This window comes from Lynx canadensis, chromosome F2 (genome assembly GCF_007474595.2).
Source record: "Lynx canadensis isolate LIC74 chromosome F2, mLynCan4.pri.v2, whole genome shotgun sequence".
Lineage (NCBI taxonomy): Eukaryota > Metazoa > Chordata > Mammalia > Carnivora > Felidae > Lynx > Lynx canadensis.
The window spans coordinates 71,241,749-71,259,430 of NC_044320.2; the positions used below are offsets into that span (position 1 = coordinate 71,241,749).

Below are 17,682 nucleotides of genomic sequence, written 5' to 3' on the forward strand. Positions count from 1 at the left end.
AGAAGGGAAAGAAAGAAAACCAAGCAGACTGCACTACTTGTCTCAGACAAGTCAAACGGATAATCCACGTGGAGCACCCACGGGAAGCTGTGCTCAGACTTCTGTGGCTACTTTGGAAGAGAGATACACATTTCTTTATCTCCTGCTTCATCCAGGTGAGATCCTGTTGCAGAGCTCTGCGCGGCTAACAGAAGTGAGTCCTAAGGAGGGCTGAGGGACTTGCCCAAGGCCACACGAAGCTACAAGTGGCAGAGCTGTTCGGTGCTGGCCCTACGACCGGTTCTCGAAACGGCAGGCTCAGGGCACGGGACGAACCGCGCACGCGCTGATGCTAGTCTAATGTGTGGATCGTTAACAGAGCTCCAAGCAATGACATAAATTCAGATTCAATATTCTTCAACGACATACAATCAGTTTCTGGAAGGAAAGATAAGGAATATGATTCTAAGCTTACAGGTAAGAAAAAAGGACCCACCGACTGAGGTGCTATTAAGCAAAAGCTTCCAGGTAAACTCCCCAGTCCCTCTGCTGAAAGCAGCCGGTGGAAGGTGGGGTCACATAAAGCCGACGGTAGCTCTCTAACAGGCCTCGGTTAAAACTTACTTATCTGCAACATTCTCAGCAGCATGACTCACAGTCGCGGAGGGGAGCCCATCACCCCAAGTGCCCACTGACAGGTGAATGGATAAACAAAATGCGGTGTACGTGTCTAATGGAGTATCACTCAGCCATAAAAAGGAATGAAATTCTGTGGATGAACCCTGAAAATGTTATGCTAGGTGAAAAAAGGCCAGACACTGACAGACAAATACCGTCTGATTCCACTTATGAGGTACCTAGAATGGGCAAATTCACGGAGACAGAAAGGAGAACGGTATTTGCCAGGGGCTTGGGGCAGGGAGGGAAGAGAGCAAGCTACCGTTTAGCAGGTGCAGAGTTCACACTGGCATCAACAACAAGCTCTGCGGTATAGACAGTGCCGATGGGTACGTGGCATTCTGAAAGTAATTAATGCCACTGAGTTGTGCTCACAAACGGCTAAACGGGAAGATTGTGTTGTGCACCGACGACAAGACAAAAACCAAATCAGGCATCCGAAGCTATGATATGATTGGCGTGTGACTTGGCACCATGTTTCAAGGAAAACAGTAAAGGGGCGCCGGGGTGTGGCTCGGTCGGTCAGGCATCCAACTTCGGCTCAGGTCATATCTCACGGTTCCCGGGTTCGAGCCCCACGTCGAGCTCTGCGCTGACGGGGTGGGGCCCAGTTGGGACTCTCTCGGCCCCTCCGTCGCTCGCATGCGCTCTCTTTCTCTCTCTCAAAAACATACGTTAGAAACAAGGACACGTACTAAAGTTGTAGCCACACAGTATTACAGCTCAGCAGTCAATGTCACACACCCTTTGGCAACGTACTTATTGCAGTGGTGCTTCAGGTGTTTCTTGTAGCTGTCCTCCTGGAACAAGGCATCCGGGTTGCAACCCGCCAGCCAGTCGGCATCCTGCACCACCGGATGGGTGCTCTGGGCTTTCACCTTCTTTCCTTTCCTTCCCCTGGGCACCGGGGCCGATAAACCTAGAGTCGTAACAATAACAATAATAATAAATAATAGCAACAAAAGTTTTGTACAACCCCAATTACAGTGTCAGACTCGGACATTTCCCCACATGTGTGGCAGGCAGATATGGGGTCTAGGTTGTGTCACAAGGGTCCTGGGTGGCTCTCCGGGACCCTGCGGTACAAACGACATGAAGCGGACCTACCAGAATGGTTGACCAAGGCTCGCGTCTGGCCGTCCGCCGTGGGCGTGATCAAATCCCAGATGAAGCTTTTGATATTCTCATCCCCCTTGTAATGATTGAGGCAGTACACGAGGATGGCCCTGCAGATGGTTTCCACGTCTTGCTCAGTGAGCTGACGCTTGTAGCGCCCGTGCGAAAGGATATCTGTCCACCGTCCCCAGCTGCAAAGCAGATATTCAGCATGTAGACGGTGCCTTTCAGTTTCGATCTGGGGCTTTACTTTCACAGGCAGGCAGCAGCGTTAGGGAGGCCTTGGCCGCCCTGGCAGGCCCTGCCATTTGCCCCGGCCTGGGCCTCTCTGGCTTCTATGCACTCAGTTCCTCAAACTGCAGGGCTAATCCTCACCCTCAGGCCTTGGGACACGCTGCTCTCTCTGCACGGAACTCTCTTCTCCCTGCCCAGCGCCGGACTCTCTCTCTTACCCGGGCTAATCCGCGACGTCCACCCATTAAGTCACGCCGCCGTCTGTGGGACCCCCTCTTACATTCCCCCTAGCCTCAGGAGCGGGAGACAATACTCGAGCTGCCAATTCAAGGACAGACCCGTGGCTGACTCTCCCTTTGTACCATCTTCCCTGCCATAGTACCCTCACTGTTGATGGCCGCTTCCGCTTGTTCGCCTTCCCTGAGGCAGGGCCCTGACTGTCCTACTCATAGGTGCATCCCTGGTGTCTGAGTATCCTACCCAGTGCCCCGCCTCCAGGAGGTGTCTACTGCATAGTGATGCCTAGAGGAGGAGGGCAGCCCTTTCCTCAAAGACACCGCACTCGAAGCATACTTCTTAGCTTTAGGAGTCCTTGATATATCCCATTTTTAAAGCTATTGGCAAAACTCTCAGCTACTAACTTTGATGGTTAGGTTGAAACATACAAGCAGGTGCAAGTAGCAAAGGGCTTAGGGATCTGTCCTGCTGAGACACAGAATGGGCTTCAGCTGAACTTCATTTATTCCACAAGAAATCACTGATTTGGCACTCATTTTGTGTCTGCTAGCATTGCACTCTTCCCCGAGGACACAGAGAAAAGAGTCTCGGGCTTCGTGGAGCTCTAACTGGGGCTCTCTCAGGAGAGGGCTGCTACTCAAAGTCATAAGACAACATGATGGGTGTGATGGAACGTGCAGACCAGACTCTCTGGTGCAGGGCGCCGAGGTGATGCCTGTGCTGATGTCAATGACAGGAGCTGTTGGGCAGAGCAAGTCTGTGTACTGGGTGTGTGTGTGTGTGTGTGTGTGTGTGTGTGTGTGTGCGCGCGCGTGCGCATGCTCACACTCTAGGCAGTGGAAAGAACTTCCAGAAAGACAGATGAGACAGAGCATGGCACACTGAAGGAGATGAGGCGGTCTATCCCAACAGAAGCCTGAGCTACCCACAGAAAGGACCAACAAGACACATGAGGGCCAGATAAGAGCCCTGTAGGCCAGATTAATAGAGAGTTTGTGTTTACTCTGAAATTAATGATAACCCACTGGAAGAACTAATCAAGAGCAGGATATCACCAGACCTATAGAAAAATTATTTTGGTGGCAGTTTTTTTTTTGACTGGAACTTGTCTGCAGTCCCACGGTGTGCTAGAGAACTCTTTGGAGATTCAGGTATCTACCTTACCATCATTCAAAGCACTGGGTGGCGTTTCACACAGATTCAGAAATGAATTAGATGTGGCTCCTGCCTTTCAGAGACATGTTGTCCAGCAGGACAAACACGACACATTTGGAGTTGAAATAACCACCCCTGGATGTTTGAGATGAGCTGCAAGACCTTCAGAACCAAGAGGATTGCCTTTGACAGGTTTTTGTAACAGAAAAAAAGTACTGAAAGACTACTATAGTCACAAACTGCATGTGAAGCTAAAACAGGAATCGCATCTGTGGTCTTGAGACTTCATTCTACATTATTAGTCACCGACAGGTAAGTCTGGATCTGACATCGTTCCTTAAGGGCCAAAGCTGTGCTCCTTCCCATCCACGAGGATCCGAACAACCGTGAGCATCTTTACCAAACAACCCTGGGCCCCGTCAAAGTTGTTGCAAAGTCATTTGCTTGGCTGCACTATGGGGAGTCACAGAAATCCAGACACACAAAAAATACCTTCCCTACGCTGGTCAGAATTTGACATTTAGAATAAAATTCTGTGTTTCACATGAGTCTGACTCACCCATAGACGAGCAGATTCTTCTCAACTCTAAAGCACTCACTCCTCGCGTAGCCCTGGGACCTGTCCTGGGGCCGCCGCGGCTTCGTGCAAGGCTTCTCTTCGGAATCACTTTCCAAGTCTGAAAACTCCATCAGCTCGTCTTCTTTCACTGCACTGTACAGCCTGGTTTGCTTCCTCACTCTTGGAGTGTCAATAACCAGGTTGTTCTAAAAAAGACCGCAGATAACTTTAAAACTTCTAAAAAAGCACCCCTTGGGTTGTAGTAGATAGGGTTTGAGCAGGACCTCTCACTCACCCTCCCGTTTAAGGCATCAATATCCAATTCAGCCTTCTTAGCCCACTTTTGCCAGAAATTTGGATCATCCAAGGAAATGTCTGTCCTGTTTCCAGATGCAACAAAACTGGCCTAAAGGGGGAAAAATACGCATGACTTTCAGATGCTTTTCTCAGAGGCAAAATGCAAAGCAGTTTTCATTTACTCGGTCAGCCAAACACGTATGCGTTCTTGCACTGTGTGCTACATGCTGCAGTCTGAGGGCGAGGATGAGAGACCGTCCCTCAGGCAGCTCTCTGTCCAGGGGTTTCAACAGATCAGGAAGCAAAAGATGACAGTACAGCATGATCAGTGGCAGGTAACAAAGGTACGTGCAGGTGCAACTGATATACAAAGGGGGGCCCTAGCCAGGTTCGTGAGGGGGTGGAGGTGCAGGGCGGGCACTGCTGGGACAGAGAACTGGCTCCCCAGAATATAATGCCTGGACCAGGCTGTTAAAAGCTCACAGACCAGGAAAAGCATGTGGAACCGTTCACGACAGAGCATGTGCAAAGGCTCAGAGGAGAAGCAAGGCAGTTGTGTCATGTGGCTGGTGATAAAGGTAGTCAGGGGAGAGCAGCGAAAGGTCAAGCTGGTGAAGCGGGCAGAAACCAGGCCATGCGGGGCCTTGCATGTCCCGTTAACGGGGTTCTGAGGTAGCAGGGAACTCTTTCAAAATGGAAATAACCTCAAGATGGACACAATCGTATCCAAAGCCACCTGTCAGAGAGATCCTACCGATGTCCTGGGGCACGGGAGGGTAGAACAGGCTACTAAAGTAATTTACACAGGGAACGGCGAAGACTGAAAATGGCTCCGGGAGAAGTGGACAAAAGGAGACAGGCTAGAAATGCATTCTTTAAAAGGTAAAATGAAAGGAGTTAGAATCTGGGTGGATGTGAAGCATGGAGGAGAAAGAAGAGGAGGAGGAGGTCAAGAAAACCCTCAGCAGCCAAGTCTAGCCTCTGAACGGCATCACTCAGGCAAACAAGCAGGCTGTGAATGTGGGCATGTCCACAGGGTGGGGGGATGGGAATGAGGTTCTGCACATACGGAACCTGAGGTGCCTGCGAGGACAGAGAACAGAGCCTGAGAAGAAACTGGAAGACGTGAGAGAGAAGGTGCTGGGTCACAGAGCCCAGAGGGGGGAGCCTTTCAAGGCTGGCGTGGCCGGGGTGACTAGATGTCCGAGCACAAGGAAGGAGACGGACCCTGATCTCACACCACACACCAAGATTCACACACAAGGGACCAAGACCAAAATGTCAGAGTAAAAACCGTAAAGGAGCAAATCTGTGTGACCTTAGGTTAGACAACACATCAAAAGCATGAATAATGATGGGGCGCCTGGGTGGCGCAGTCGGTTAAGCGTCCGACTTCAGCCAGGTCACGATCTCACGGTCCGTGAGTTCGAGCCCCGCGTCGGGCTCTGGGCTGATGGCTCAGAGCCTGGAGCCTGTTTCCGATTCTGTGTCTCCCTCTCTCTCTGCCCCTCCCCCGTTCATGCTCTGTCTCTCTCTGTCCCCCCCAAAAAAATAAATAAACGTTGAAAAAAAAAAGCATGAATAATGAAAGAAAAAGATGGGTAAACTGGACTTGAATGAAATTAAAGACCATTAAGAAAAGACTAGGAGAAAATACTTGCAACCTGTATTACCTAATGAGAAACTTTTATCTACAATATATAAAGAATTCTTAATATTCAACAATAAAAGACAAGTAACTCTAAAGATTTGAATAGACATTTCCCCCCAAATGATACACATATGGCTAACAAGCACATAAAAAGATGCTCAATAGCATCAATGAATGCAGATCAAACCAGAGTTGGGTATCACCTCACACTCACTAATATGGCTAGAATCAAGAAGTCAGAAAATACAAAGTGCCAGTAAGGACATGGAGACATTAGAACCCGAAAACACGGCTGGCGTGAAGGGAGAACGGGGCAGTCACTTTAGAAAACAGTCTGGCAGCTCCTCAAAGGGTTAAACACAGAGTTAACACATGACCCCGCAATTCTATTTATGGGATCCACAGAAGAGAAATGAAAAGATGTGTCTGCACAAAAACCTGTTCATAAATGTTTGTAACAACGTTATCCATAATAACCCAAAGGTGGAGACAACCCACATTTCGTTTTCAACCAGTGAATGCATAAACAATCCCAATGTCCATTATCAACTGCTAAAAGAGGTGCATCTATGTAAGAAAACAGCATTCAGCAAAAAAAGGGAAGGAATTACTGATACATGTTACAACACGGATGAATCTCAAAAAACCATGCTAAGTGAAGGAAGCCAGACACAAAAGACCACATGTTGTATGATTCCATTTTATGAAATGTCCGGAGCAGGCAAATCTATAGAGGCAGCAGATTAGTGGTTGCCAAGGACTTGGCAGGGGAGGGGAGGGGAGGGGAGGGGAGGGGAGGGGAGGGGAGGGGAGGGGAGGGGAGGGAGGAGGAAGAGGAGGAAGGGAGGGAGGAGACGCTGACTGCTAATGGGCATGGGGTTCTGGGGAGATGGAAATGTTCTAAACTTAGATGTGGTGATAGCTGCACAAGTCTGCAAATATGGTAAAGGCACTGAATTGTACACTCAAAAATCGGTGAATTTTATGGTAAGTAAATTACATTTCAAGAAAGCTGTTAAAAATAAAGGTGTAAAGTGGGCCTGGGTGTGGATGGGTGGAGCGACGTGCAGCGGGGGCCCTCAGAAGGCGCTCTCAGTCAAGCGGTGGTGACCTTCACCAGAGCTGGTCTGATGGCGGGGGGGGGGGGGGGGGGGGGGAGGGGTGCAAGCTGGAGGTCGAAAAATAAGCAGAAAGGGAGACCGTGGGGACAGCTGGTACAAATAACACTCGTGTGGATTTTAGCTGTGAAAGAAGGGTTATGGAGTTGTAGCTGGAGGGCAAACCAGATGAGAGGCTTTTTAAAGATAGGAGTGGCTTGACTGCTGTTACAGGCTATGTCAGGAATCAGGATCTCAGGAAGTATGATGTCAGAGCTCAAGAAGTAGAGAGCATGGGGTCAAGGACACAGGTAAAGGATTAGGCTGGGAGTGGGGGAGCTGACAGGAGGCCAAGGTGAGGATGACGACCAGTGCCACATACAGAGAAGGGTACCCAAAACACACACAAAGAACCTTCTATGCATCAAGGGTTCCACGGGGAGTTAATAATTAATTCTTAACTCTCAACTACAAAGCAAATGGTACATGTGCACCTGGTGAGCACTTTATAAGGTCCTGCTTTATGTGAACTCTGTTACACTTCTATAGAAAACCTGCCTCTTCAGGTCAGTTCGCACCTTAGCAAACGTGGAACCTTTGCCTTCAGACTCAATGGTGATAGTGTGGGTTCGCCGCAGGAGAATCTGGTCAATATCTTCTTCGCAGAACTTAGACCCTTCATCCTCCTCATCCATGAGTGCACCGTAGGCCCCCTTTCGCAGAAGATCCTCTATTTCTTTCTTGGAAAGTTGTTGGACCTGTTTTAGAGAGAGATTTAAAATAATTTAGAATTGAAATGTTTTAGACCACACAAATGCTTCGTTGTACTCAAGGAGGATAAACCTGACTTAGAAAATGTAAGGGCGCCTGGGTGGCTCAGGCAGTTAAGTATCTGATATCGGCTCAGGTCATGGTCTCACAGTTGGAGAGTTTGAGCCCTGCATCAGGCTCTCTGCTGTCAGCACAGAGCCCACTTTGGATCCTCTGCTCCCCACCTCTCTCTGTCCCTCCCAGGCTCATCCTCTCCTTCTCTCTCTCTCTCTCTCTCTCTCTCTGGAAGGAAGGAAAGGGGAGGGGAGGGGAGGGGAGGGGAGCAGAGGGGAGGGAAGGGAAAGAAGAAAATATGACAAATTAGGCTGAAAATATTGAGGCTGAAAAACAATCTGATGCTGGATAATTTCTTACTATTAGTTACAAAAAGCAAGGAGCCAGAAGAAAGGAAAGGTCTGGGCAGGTGTGGATTACCCCGTTGGTAGCGTTTTCTCTCCCACTCATGGACTGCAGCACAGCTTTGTCCAGGCCGAGCTTCAGACTAGCCTTGTCAAACATTTCCCTTTCGTAAGAGTTTCTTGTGATCAGCCTGTAGATTTTCACAGATTTGCTCTGTCCTATTCTATGACATCTAGCCTGAGCCTGGAAGAGAAAGGAAATGAATGGCCACCACGGAAAGAAAGGACTCAAGTGTCAGCTACAAGAGCACCTGTTCCAATAAGCAGAGGCGCAGTACAGAAGGTTAACGTCCTAAGAAATTCCTTTTACGTTATTAGTAAATTGATTACTCTTGGTTTATTGGCCCGATCGTGGAACACTGCCTTAGGGACTACACGGCTTTAATGTATTGGTTTCACTGGGGCTTCTCCATCACAGAATGACTTTGGAAAAAAAAAAAAGAAAAGAACGAAAGAAAGAATGAAAAGAAAAGAGAGAAAGGGCCTCAGGACGATATTCTTGAGTGTTTACCTGGAGATCATTTTGGGGATTCCAGTCGGAATCGAAGATGATGCAGGTATCAGCAGCAGTAAGATTAATGCCTAAGCCTCCTGCCCGTGTACACAGGAGGAAAACAAACCTATCAGAATCGGGTTTGGAGAATCTGTCGATAGCTGCCTGGCGGAGGTTGCCTCTCACTCTGCCATCGATCCTCTCGTATGGGTACCTGGAAAACGTCGGGATTAACAAGGAGGCCTGATACATGGCGACAGGACGCTTGTTTCTTTTTGTAAACGAAGTATTACAATATGGGGTATGTAGTACCCAAATGATATCATTTATCAGAAATAACTGCAGAGCAAACAGCTTTTAGGGTAGTTTGGCATATAATCGGTTGAATGCTCAAAAATTAAATTTTATTTTACTTCTTCTCTAGTAAAATAACTTAAGTCTAAAAATAGCTGACACCTGTGGGGCGTCTGGGTGGCTCAGTCGGTTGAGCATCCGACTCTGGCTCAGATCATGATCTCGTGGTCTGTGAGTTCGAGCCCCGCAACGGGCTCTCTGTGCTGACAGCTCAGAGCCTGGAGCCTGCTTCGGATTCTGTGTCTCTCTCTCTCTCTCTCTCTCTCTCTCTCTCTCTCTCTCTCTCTCTCTCTCTCTCTCCCTACCCCTGCTCGTGCTCTGTCTCTTTCTCTCTCAAAAATAAATAAATGTTAAAAAAAAATAAAAATAAAAAAAAAGATAGCTGACTAAAATAACAAACAATTTCAATCTTAAGGTAAGACCGATTCTCCTCTAGTCAAATGAAAGAAATGGGAAACAAAACCGCCCTGGAAAGTACGCGGAGTCCTACTCTGGTCACTGACAGTTTTTAGAAAGAGAGGGGACGCATTCTCCCCACTCCGTCCCCTTTATCACGAATGTCACTTGGAGGTGAAGCGCTTGGAGCCCTGGGAAAGGTCATTTTTTATTTCCTTTTTATTCTCGTGGTGCGGTGGCCTCACCGTCTTTGAATGAGGTAGTCTTCCAGTATGTCCAAGCAGCGCACCATCTGGGAAAAGATAAGCACCCTGTGGCCACCAGCCTTCAGTTTTGGCAGTAGTTTGTCAATCAGCACTAGCTTGCCAGCAGCCTGGATCATCGCCTGGAGCTGAAAATCTGGAGAGTCTGCATTGTGTGTTTCTTTAAACTCTTCCAAAATTTTCTCTTCAGCACCTGCAGAGATTGGACAGCATAACGTGAATACCGTAAAAGGTTTTTATTACTAAAAACAATGAACTTGCTTTCAAAACCCACTGCTAACTGTAGGAACCAAAATGCCACACTCATGTTTATGAATATGAATCTATCCACTTACTAAGAGTCAGGTCTGCACAAAACCATGAAAGTATAAAAGGGATCAAAGTTTTAAGCACAACACATTTAAACATTTGGGGGGGGGGGGGCGGGTAAAAACCACATTTTCCAACAAACAAATGTTTGCTGTCTGTAGAAACTGAATTTCAACAACAGACTGTCAAGCCAGAAGTGGCAGAAACAAGCCACGGGCCAGATACCTACAGAAAATTTGGAACCTAAATTGCTAAAGAAATGAAGAATTGTTTACTAGCTGAATAGAAACACAAACAACAAAATCTGTTCTGAAGCTGAGAAACAAGGGAACAGAGGTCTAATAATTACGTTGTCAGGGCAGCGGTTTTTGTAGATAACTGCGTGTTAATACAGCCAAGAGGAGGGCACCGAAAGGGAATCCCTTTTTCACGATAATTTTCAGAGACTTTTTAGGGGTTCTGAACGCGTATCTCCTATCGCAATCTCTAAATCTCCCTCTACGTTCACGTTCATCTGATAATTTCATGAGGTACAAAAACTCTATCTTGAATTACCCAAAGCTTTTCAAGCTTTTAGAAAACGGCAGCAGCAATCAACCCTGTGTTGCGAAAGGCTTCTACGCCTGGCCCTCTTTTTCTCATAGCCTCGTGCAGATTTCCGCTTGTACAAAGACTTGGGTGCATCAGAGGAGCCTCAAGAGGATGACACCGTCAGGAGAGAAGCGCTCACGGCTCCCCCACACCCAAACGCCAAACACACACAGGCTAAGCTTGCTTCAACTGCTTAGGTGGCTTAGCCAGAATTAGACAGCACCGGTCTGGCCTCCTCCCATCTCGGGGGGTTAATCAGGCCACGGCTGCTGTGCTCAGCACCTCTCCCTAAGGATGGGGGTGGGGTCACCCATTCTTTAGAAAATACAAACAAATCCACCTAATGGGATTGGTTCCCAGCCTTCAAGTGTGCCAGAAACTGTAAACTACCCTTCTTACCACTGGTTTTAAACATGTGAACTCACAATACGTCAGACGGGTATGCACAAAATCTCAAAAGGGGCTTGAAGGCCAGGTGGGTTAGACCCCACGGCTACTCGGACAGAACTTGTGCAAGCAGCAGCAGATGTGAGCCAAGTGCCATCCCATTTCCATCTGAAGGGCACTTGTGCAAATCAAGTTATGGCACAGTCATATGCAGAAATACAGCTTGGTAATTATTAATCAACAGAGAATCTTACTGAGAACTGATTAAAGGCACTTCATGCCTTTACCCAGGCACTAAGGCCCCTGCAAAGCACACTGACTTGCGAGGAAGGGGGCCCGGCCGGAAATGCCAGCGGGGTCGGAGTCACTGGCCTCTCACTCCCTTTTCCACGTGAGCAAGAGGCTAATACGCAAGACTTTTCTCTGAGTGGGGAAAAAATGGGAAAGGTTTTGACTAGGAAAAGGTAAAAAACAAAATGCTGTTGAAGAGTATTCGCAGGAACGTTCTTGAATAAAGCTGAATAATATTTTTCAAAACATGACACTTAGAAACCCAGGTTCTAGATTCAGGACAAGAAGGCCATCAGGAGACAGGGGAGATGGATTTAAGTCCATATATTACATTAGGTCTTTTTAAAAAGTTTATTCCTGTGCCATACAGTATAAGCTCTTGACAATTCAGAACTAGATTTTACTCCTGATACTTGGGCAGTTATTTTTTTGTCCATATGAAAATTATACTTCGAACCAAAATATAGTACATTACTTAGTTTAAAACAAGCTGATGGTTAACTCAATAGTTTTCAAAAATGAAATAATCACTTTGACAAGTATCAGACATTTGAGTAATTTTAGTAAAAAATTGAAAATATAAATACTTTAGGCAAATTAGCAGAGAATTTTTTTTCATTTTAAATTTGTTCAGAGAAAAGAAAAGTGACTTTCTTGCTTTTTCATTGCTACTACTAATTTCTCATCTTATAAAGAACAGTCAAACTTAAAACGCATTTGCTCTTACCTGACAAAAGCTACTGCCGAGTTAATCAATCCGGCTCTTTGTTACCAATTCAGGTTCTTAAATGGCGGGCAGTTTTAGAAATATCAGCAAACATCTATCCTATGTGAGTCCTCTAACGCCATGTTTATCACGGTCAGATTGAAGGAAGGAGGTCAGGGAAGGCGTTGGGGAGAAAACCAGTTTCTACCCTCTGAGGTCACAGGCAAATTTTCAAGTTTACCAATTAAAGATCTACCTTGATGTGAGATTCATAAATATCAATCCGAAAATTAATAGGTTATGATAAGCCAAAATACTCTGTGGACACTGCCCTAAATTAAAGCACTGTTCACGCTACATTTCAAAACGTGTGTTTGCATCAGAGAAACTTGAGATGAGTGTGGAAGTCTTTTCACTTAAACAGATGGTCACTGTGAGGGCAGTGACCGCTCTGTTATCTAGCTACAACAAGAAGTTATTATCTAGCCAATGGTATCCAGCCACAAACAAGAAATTATTTTCTTTTGAAGACAACCAGAAACACAGTTACTATTTTCTATCCCAAATTCATTCCCCTGTGCAAGCTTCGGCTTATCTTCTGTCCCCTATTCTCTCTACTCCTCCTAACCCCCAACAAGGACAACAAATGACTCTTAAGTCACTCCTAACCATTAGGGGACGCTGACCAAGTTTTCAACATTATTTGTACTCTCACATGGGGAACTAAAACTGGACCTTCCACTCTATTGAAGCTGGGGCCAGGAACACTGACCGCATTTATGTTCCCCGGTTACCCGCTTATCTAAGCAAAAGCAACACCGACCAAGTGCTCACGGTGTGCCCCCAAACACTGTGCTGAGCACTTAAGATGCTCGCCCACACTGAAAATATTACTCACTTACATAGTTTGGGTTCTGCCGTCAGTTCTAATTCCTTTCCCTGTGCTTTGCTTGCGTGACCATGTGTTACCAACTTTGCTTTCAGCTTCCACAATTACAGAAACGTTGCGCTTTCCGGGATCGAACTTTAGCTTGACAACCAATACAAATGTCAATTTAACCTCCACCACTGAAAACTTCCTTGAACCCGCTCAGTGAACACGTGTAGAGTTAGCATCACATCAGTATACTTTCTACTCCGGATTGTGGATAAAAAGATGGGCGGTACCAGCCCCGGGGCAACCTTGGCGAAACCCAACGTCCAGTCCACAGAAGTTATCTGGGCAGTTGTAACATCGAACGTGCCCGCGGGGTGTGCGCATACATTTCCTTTACGGTTTCTCGACATAAACGTGTATACACACACCTGCTTAACAGATACTTCATAACTTGTAGGGACAGAAAAAGCTGACCCCAAGGTGTGACCAATTAGAACAACTGCCGCAGACATAAGCCTCCGAAATCCTAAGAGACTCCTGGTGAACAATGAGTTGTTATATAAGATGATCCTGAAGATCAATCAGCCAAGGAAGAGACCCAGCAGCTGTGTTTTTTTTTTTTTTTTGGGGGGGGGGACCCCCTCCCTCGAAATGTTCAGTGCGTATAATCAGCAAGTAAGCAGACAAGATAGACTTGATGGAACCGCGCGTGGGTATCTGACAACGATCGATGACATCAACCCTTTCGCCCGCATTCTGCTGGCAGCATTTAAGCTCTTTTGTGAGTGCCTTCCTTTCCCCCCTTGGAGGCCACTAGCCTTCATTTGCTTTCTAGCAGCTATTAAATGCAAAAGTGTGTGTGTGTCACACGCACGCGTGCTTTACTCATACCATCAATCACCCTAAGCCTCAACACCATCTCCCCAACCCAGGAACAGGCTGGTTGACACTCACCATAATGGCCTTACAGGCTCTTAAACACACAGCATTAGTAGGTTGGCAGCATTAAACACAGAGTTGTCACACAGAATGCTCTCTTTCGCGGACAAAGCTAAAAGCGCAAAGCTTGGAAGGGAAGTTCATCGATGTCACACCACAGCAAGGACCTCAGGTGATACCCCGAGACTGTCTTCCAGGCGTGGACCACTCTGTCACTGAATAACAAAAACTTGGGGACCTGAGGTGGCTGACAGGTGTGTAAGCCATGAAAGGGGGGAAAGATTGGAAACTCTTTAAATTAGCTGCCCTTGAACTCCATGGATTGTGGTAAAGATAAAACCAAGCATTGTTCCCCTGGAAAAGGAACCTAATTGCGTTGCTGGCCAGTTATAATTGCGCACCAACACCCCAGTTGAACTGGTCTTCACTTTTCTTTAACCCGTATGAACTCCGGCCAGGTATGGCAGCAAGAGCCTCCTGGCAGGTCTTTCTGCCTGTAGGTCTTTCTCTGCTCCCTCCCATCTGTTTTATGTGGTGTTGCCAGGTCAAGCATCCTGAATCACTCCTCAGCTCAAACACTAGCCACGGTTCTCCACTGTCTACGGACTAAAGCCAACATTCCATGACCTCGCATTCAAGCCTCTCCACTGTGGGGGTCCCAGGATGTGTCTAAGGGTCACTGTCCCACTGCTACTTACGTGGACTTTATACTTTGGGCAAGTTCCCCTTTGTTTTCCTGCCTCTTTGTCTTTTCTCAGATGTTATTACACCAGTCTAAGTGCCCTTCCTTTTTCTAACCCTGACTGGCAAACTCCTTCCCACCCCCACAGACTTGTCTCAGTGCCACCGCTTTCTCATCGCTCTGTAATCTCCATCCCCGACAAACCTGAAGGCTCCCATACCCTCCAGAGTGCCCCACACATCACAGGCATGCAATATGGACCCGTTGACTATTTCTGGAAGGCTACAAGACAGGTTTTTGCTCAAATCAGTTATAAGACACTCTCAATGTAGCTAAGAAAACAGGAAGGCTATAAAGTATTCATCAGTAACAGAAACAAACTGTTCTCAAAGTTTTAAAATGACCCCTCATGGTTGATGGGGGGTGGGAGGGTGGGTGATGTGTATTGAGGAGGGCACCTTTTGGGATGAGCACTGGGTGTTGTATGGAAACCAATTTGACAATAAATTTCATATATTGAAATAAAATAAAATAAAATAAAATAAAATAAAATAAAATAACCCCTCATTCTTAGGGAATAAGTCCTAAAAGCGTCTAGACTGAAACTTCTTCCTACCAAAGTCTTCAGACAGCTGCCAGCCGCCTTCTCCGCCAGCTCCTCCTCAACTCGCCTGATGCAAACACACACACGGAACACGCGTGCGTTTGTGTGCACGCACGCGCACTCCCCCCGCCCACACACAGCCAGAAAGTCTCAACTGAGGCTAATCTCTCTTTAGCTGTTAGCACGTTTGATGCTTTTCAGCCAAGAACACTAACACCTCCTTCCAAGGGGTGAGACAGAGGCAGGGAAGGAGGAGACAGGAGAGCTGAGGTCCTGCCACAAGGATCAGGGAGGGCAACGGTCCTCCGCCTTCAGCCACCACAGGAGGCGTCAAGAAGAACGGGAAGGTGGTGAAACCCGCGTTGAGATGACAGGATCCAGTCACCTACAACCCACGAAGTCCTCTGGAGGGAGAAAAGGACTCCTGGAGGTTGGGCAGTCATTTAAAACGCGCTTCCCGGCGCACAGGCTTACCGTTAATAAGGTATGGGTGATTGCAGCACTTCCGTAGCTCCATCATAGTGTTTAAAAGGTTAGGTACGTTAGCTTGACCACCACCTTTGGAGAGAAATGTGAAATTCTTCTCGAGGATGGCTCGGTAATATTTCTTCTGAATGTTCGTGAGCTCAACTTCAATAATGGTTTCTTCTTTGGGGGCCAAGTTCTTTTCTACATCCTCCTTGAGACGTCTCAACATCATTGGCTTTAGAATAGCCTGGAGTTTTTGCACCTGAAAAAGGACCTTAAGTAAATACTGGTATCGTGATTTGCTTGCATGTTAAAACACATTCTAACATGGAAAATCAGGACTATCTTATTCGTTTACCATTCATTTTCATTTGTCAAAGCCCAGTAAGGGGATGAAGGCCCTCGTCTCTCAGCTTGCGTCACAGAAGTGCACGAAGGTTGAATGAGTCGGCGTTAAATGGCCTGTTTCAGCCAGGAGCCCAAGCAGCCAGAAGGCCTGACAAGCACACAGCAGAAAAGAACTCAGTGTATTCACTGAGCCTTCCCTTCTGTTTGTCTCAAGCCATAGGGATGATGAGGAAGAGGGAAGACACGATGTCATGGGAGTGCTGTGCTTTAGTTCCCTTCCTTTCTGGAAAGAGCTAACAGAATGAGCAAGCCAGGAGGTACCTACTCCGTCCACCAATAAGTGGGCAGAACATCTCTCTCTGGTTCTCGTTTCTGCTGACTGGCAATAGGACATACAGCTCACAGGATAGTTTTTATTTTAAGAAAAGCAAAACCAACATAAAGCAGACTTTACCCTGAACTGAACTAAGAGGCTTTAAACAGCAAGTTGTAGGGGGCAGGGGCCATAAAGACCAAGATTTCCAGCGTATCTCTATCTGCTTCAATTACAGTACAATAATGAATACCCACACAGCTCTTAGGATGTATAAAATAACCAGCTGCTTTTCAAACACAATACCTCATTTATTTCTCACAGAAATCCTGTGGGGTAGTTTAAATGAAAATACAGAGAGTCAGAAAAGTAAGTTAACAAGTATGACTAGAATCCCGGAACTCCAGGGGGCGAATAACTACAAATTGCCACGGCTTCTGACACTGAGCTCACAAGTGTACATAGTGAAATCACCATCCTGAATAGCACCGCGGTCTCTGAAAATTACATGAGTAGGTAATAAGTAACCTCGCTGAACAATTCTCAACAGCCCGTCACCAGGGCAGACACACAAACAAGAACACGTCGACAATGAAGACTCGGAATGCCCAAGGAAAGGAGGCGGAAGGCTCCCCTGACCAGGGGGCGAGAAAAAGACCGACACAATTTACATTTTTACATAGCTAAGTAGGAATGCTTTGCCACTTCTTGGGTTCGTCTTCAAGGACGTGACTGAAGTACAAAGTAGACGTGGTAAGTACCTGTTCTTCTGTTTTCAGATCGCCAAATTCTTGCATGAAGGTGGTTTCTGAAGGGAAGCGACTCGGTTCCAAGAAATGAAGCAGGCTGAAGAGTTCCTCCACCGTGTTCTGTAGGGGGGTCCCCGTCAGCAGCACTTTGTGCTCCTGCGGGAACACAAGGAAAGCAACGGACTGAATCACGACAGAAGCGGCGTCTTAAACCCAAAGCCTCTTTTCCCAGACATCCATTTGCCTACTTCTCATTCGTGCAGCTCGGCATCCACCACGCGTGACATGGAGGCGGTGGGCGCGAAGGCGGAGATACGAGGAACACTTGGACCCTGCTTCGGACACGTTGGCGGGGGCCCTCTGGAACGCTGCAGACCCCATAAACGTGTCTTGCCCTTTCATTTCTTCCAGGGGTTACCAGGTCGGCATTTTAGTGCCATGGCGGTGCAAGTGGCCTGAGTCCCAGTGCTTTTTCCCCTCCCCAAGTTTTTTTCCTAAAATCCCTGGACTCAGAGAGAGCTCACATGCTTCTTTCTGTTCTCTACATCAACAGCATTCTCATCTCCCCATCTGCTTCCTGCATGACTCACTTTAGAGACAAAAGAAGTTCTTCTACAGGCAACAGCATATGAAAAACCATTCTGTTCTGCAAAAATTTCAAACTAGCAAAGAGGTCAGCT

At 47.0% G+C, this 17,682-nt stretch overlaps 1 protein-coding gene across 2 annotated transcripts in view; it reads right to left on the bottom strand.

Annotated features, from left to right (window-relative positions):
• Positions 1-754: 754 nt before the first annotated feature.
• CHD7 (chromodomain helicase DNA binding protein 7) overlaps positions 755-17,682 on the bottom strand; it is a 172,839-nt gene continuing 155,911 nt past the window's right edge. Inside the window, exons 14-23 of one of the 2 annotated variants that reach the window (XM_030304413.1) lie at positions 17,015-17,158; positions 15,599-15,854; positions 9,721-9,931; positions 8,744-8,939; positions 8,249-8,416; positions 7,582-7,761; positions 4,254-4,364; positions 3,959-4,164; positions 1,765-1,964; positions 755-1,576 (exon numbers count right to left, since the gene is read on the bottom strand). In XM_030304413.1, the coding sequence (XP_030160273.1) occupies positions 1,374-1,576; positions 1,765-1,964; positions 3,959-4,164; positions 4,254-4,364; positions 7,582-7,761; positions 8,249-8,416; positions 8,744-8,939; positions 9,721-9,931; positions 15,599-15,854; positions 17,015-17,158 (1,875 nt within the window). In that variant the 3' untranslated portion in view covers positions 755-1,373. The remainder of the gene's footprint in view (positions 1,577-1,764; positions 1,965-3,958; positions 4,165-4,253; positions 4,365-7,581; positions 7,762-8,248; positions 8,417-8,743; positions 8,940-9,720; positions 9,932-15,598; positions 15,855-17,014; positions 17,159-17,682) is intronic. The other variant, XM_030304414.1, reaches the window with a different exon arrangement.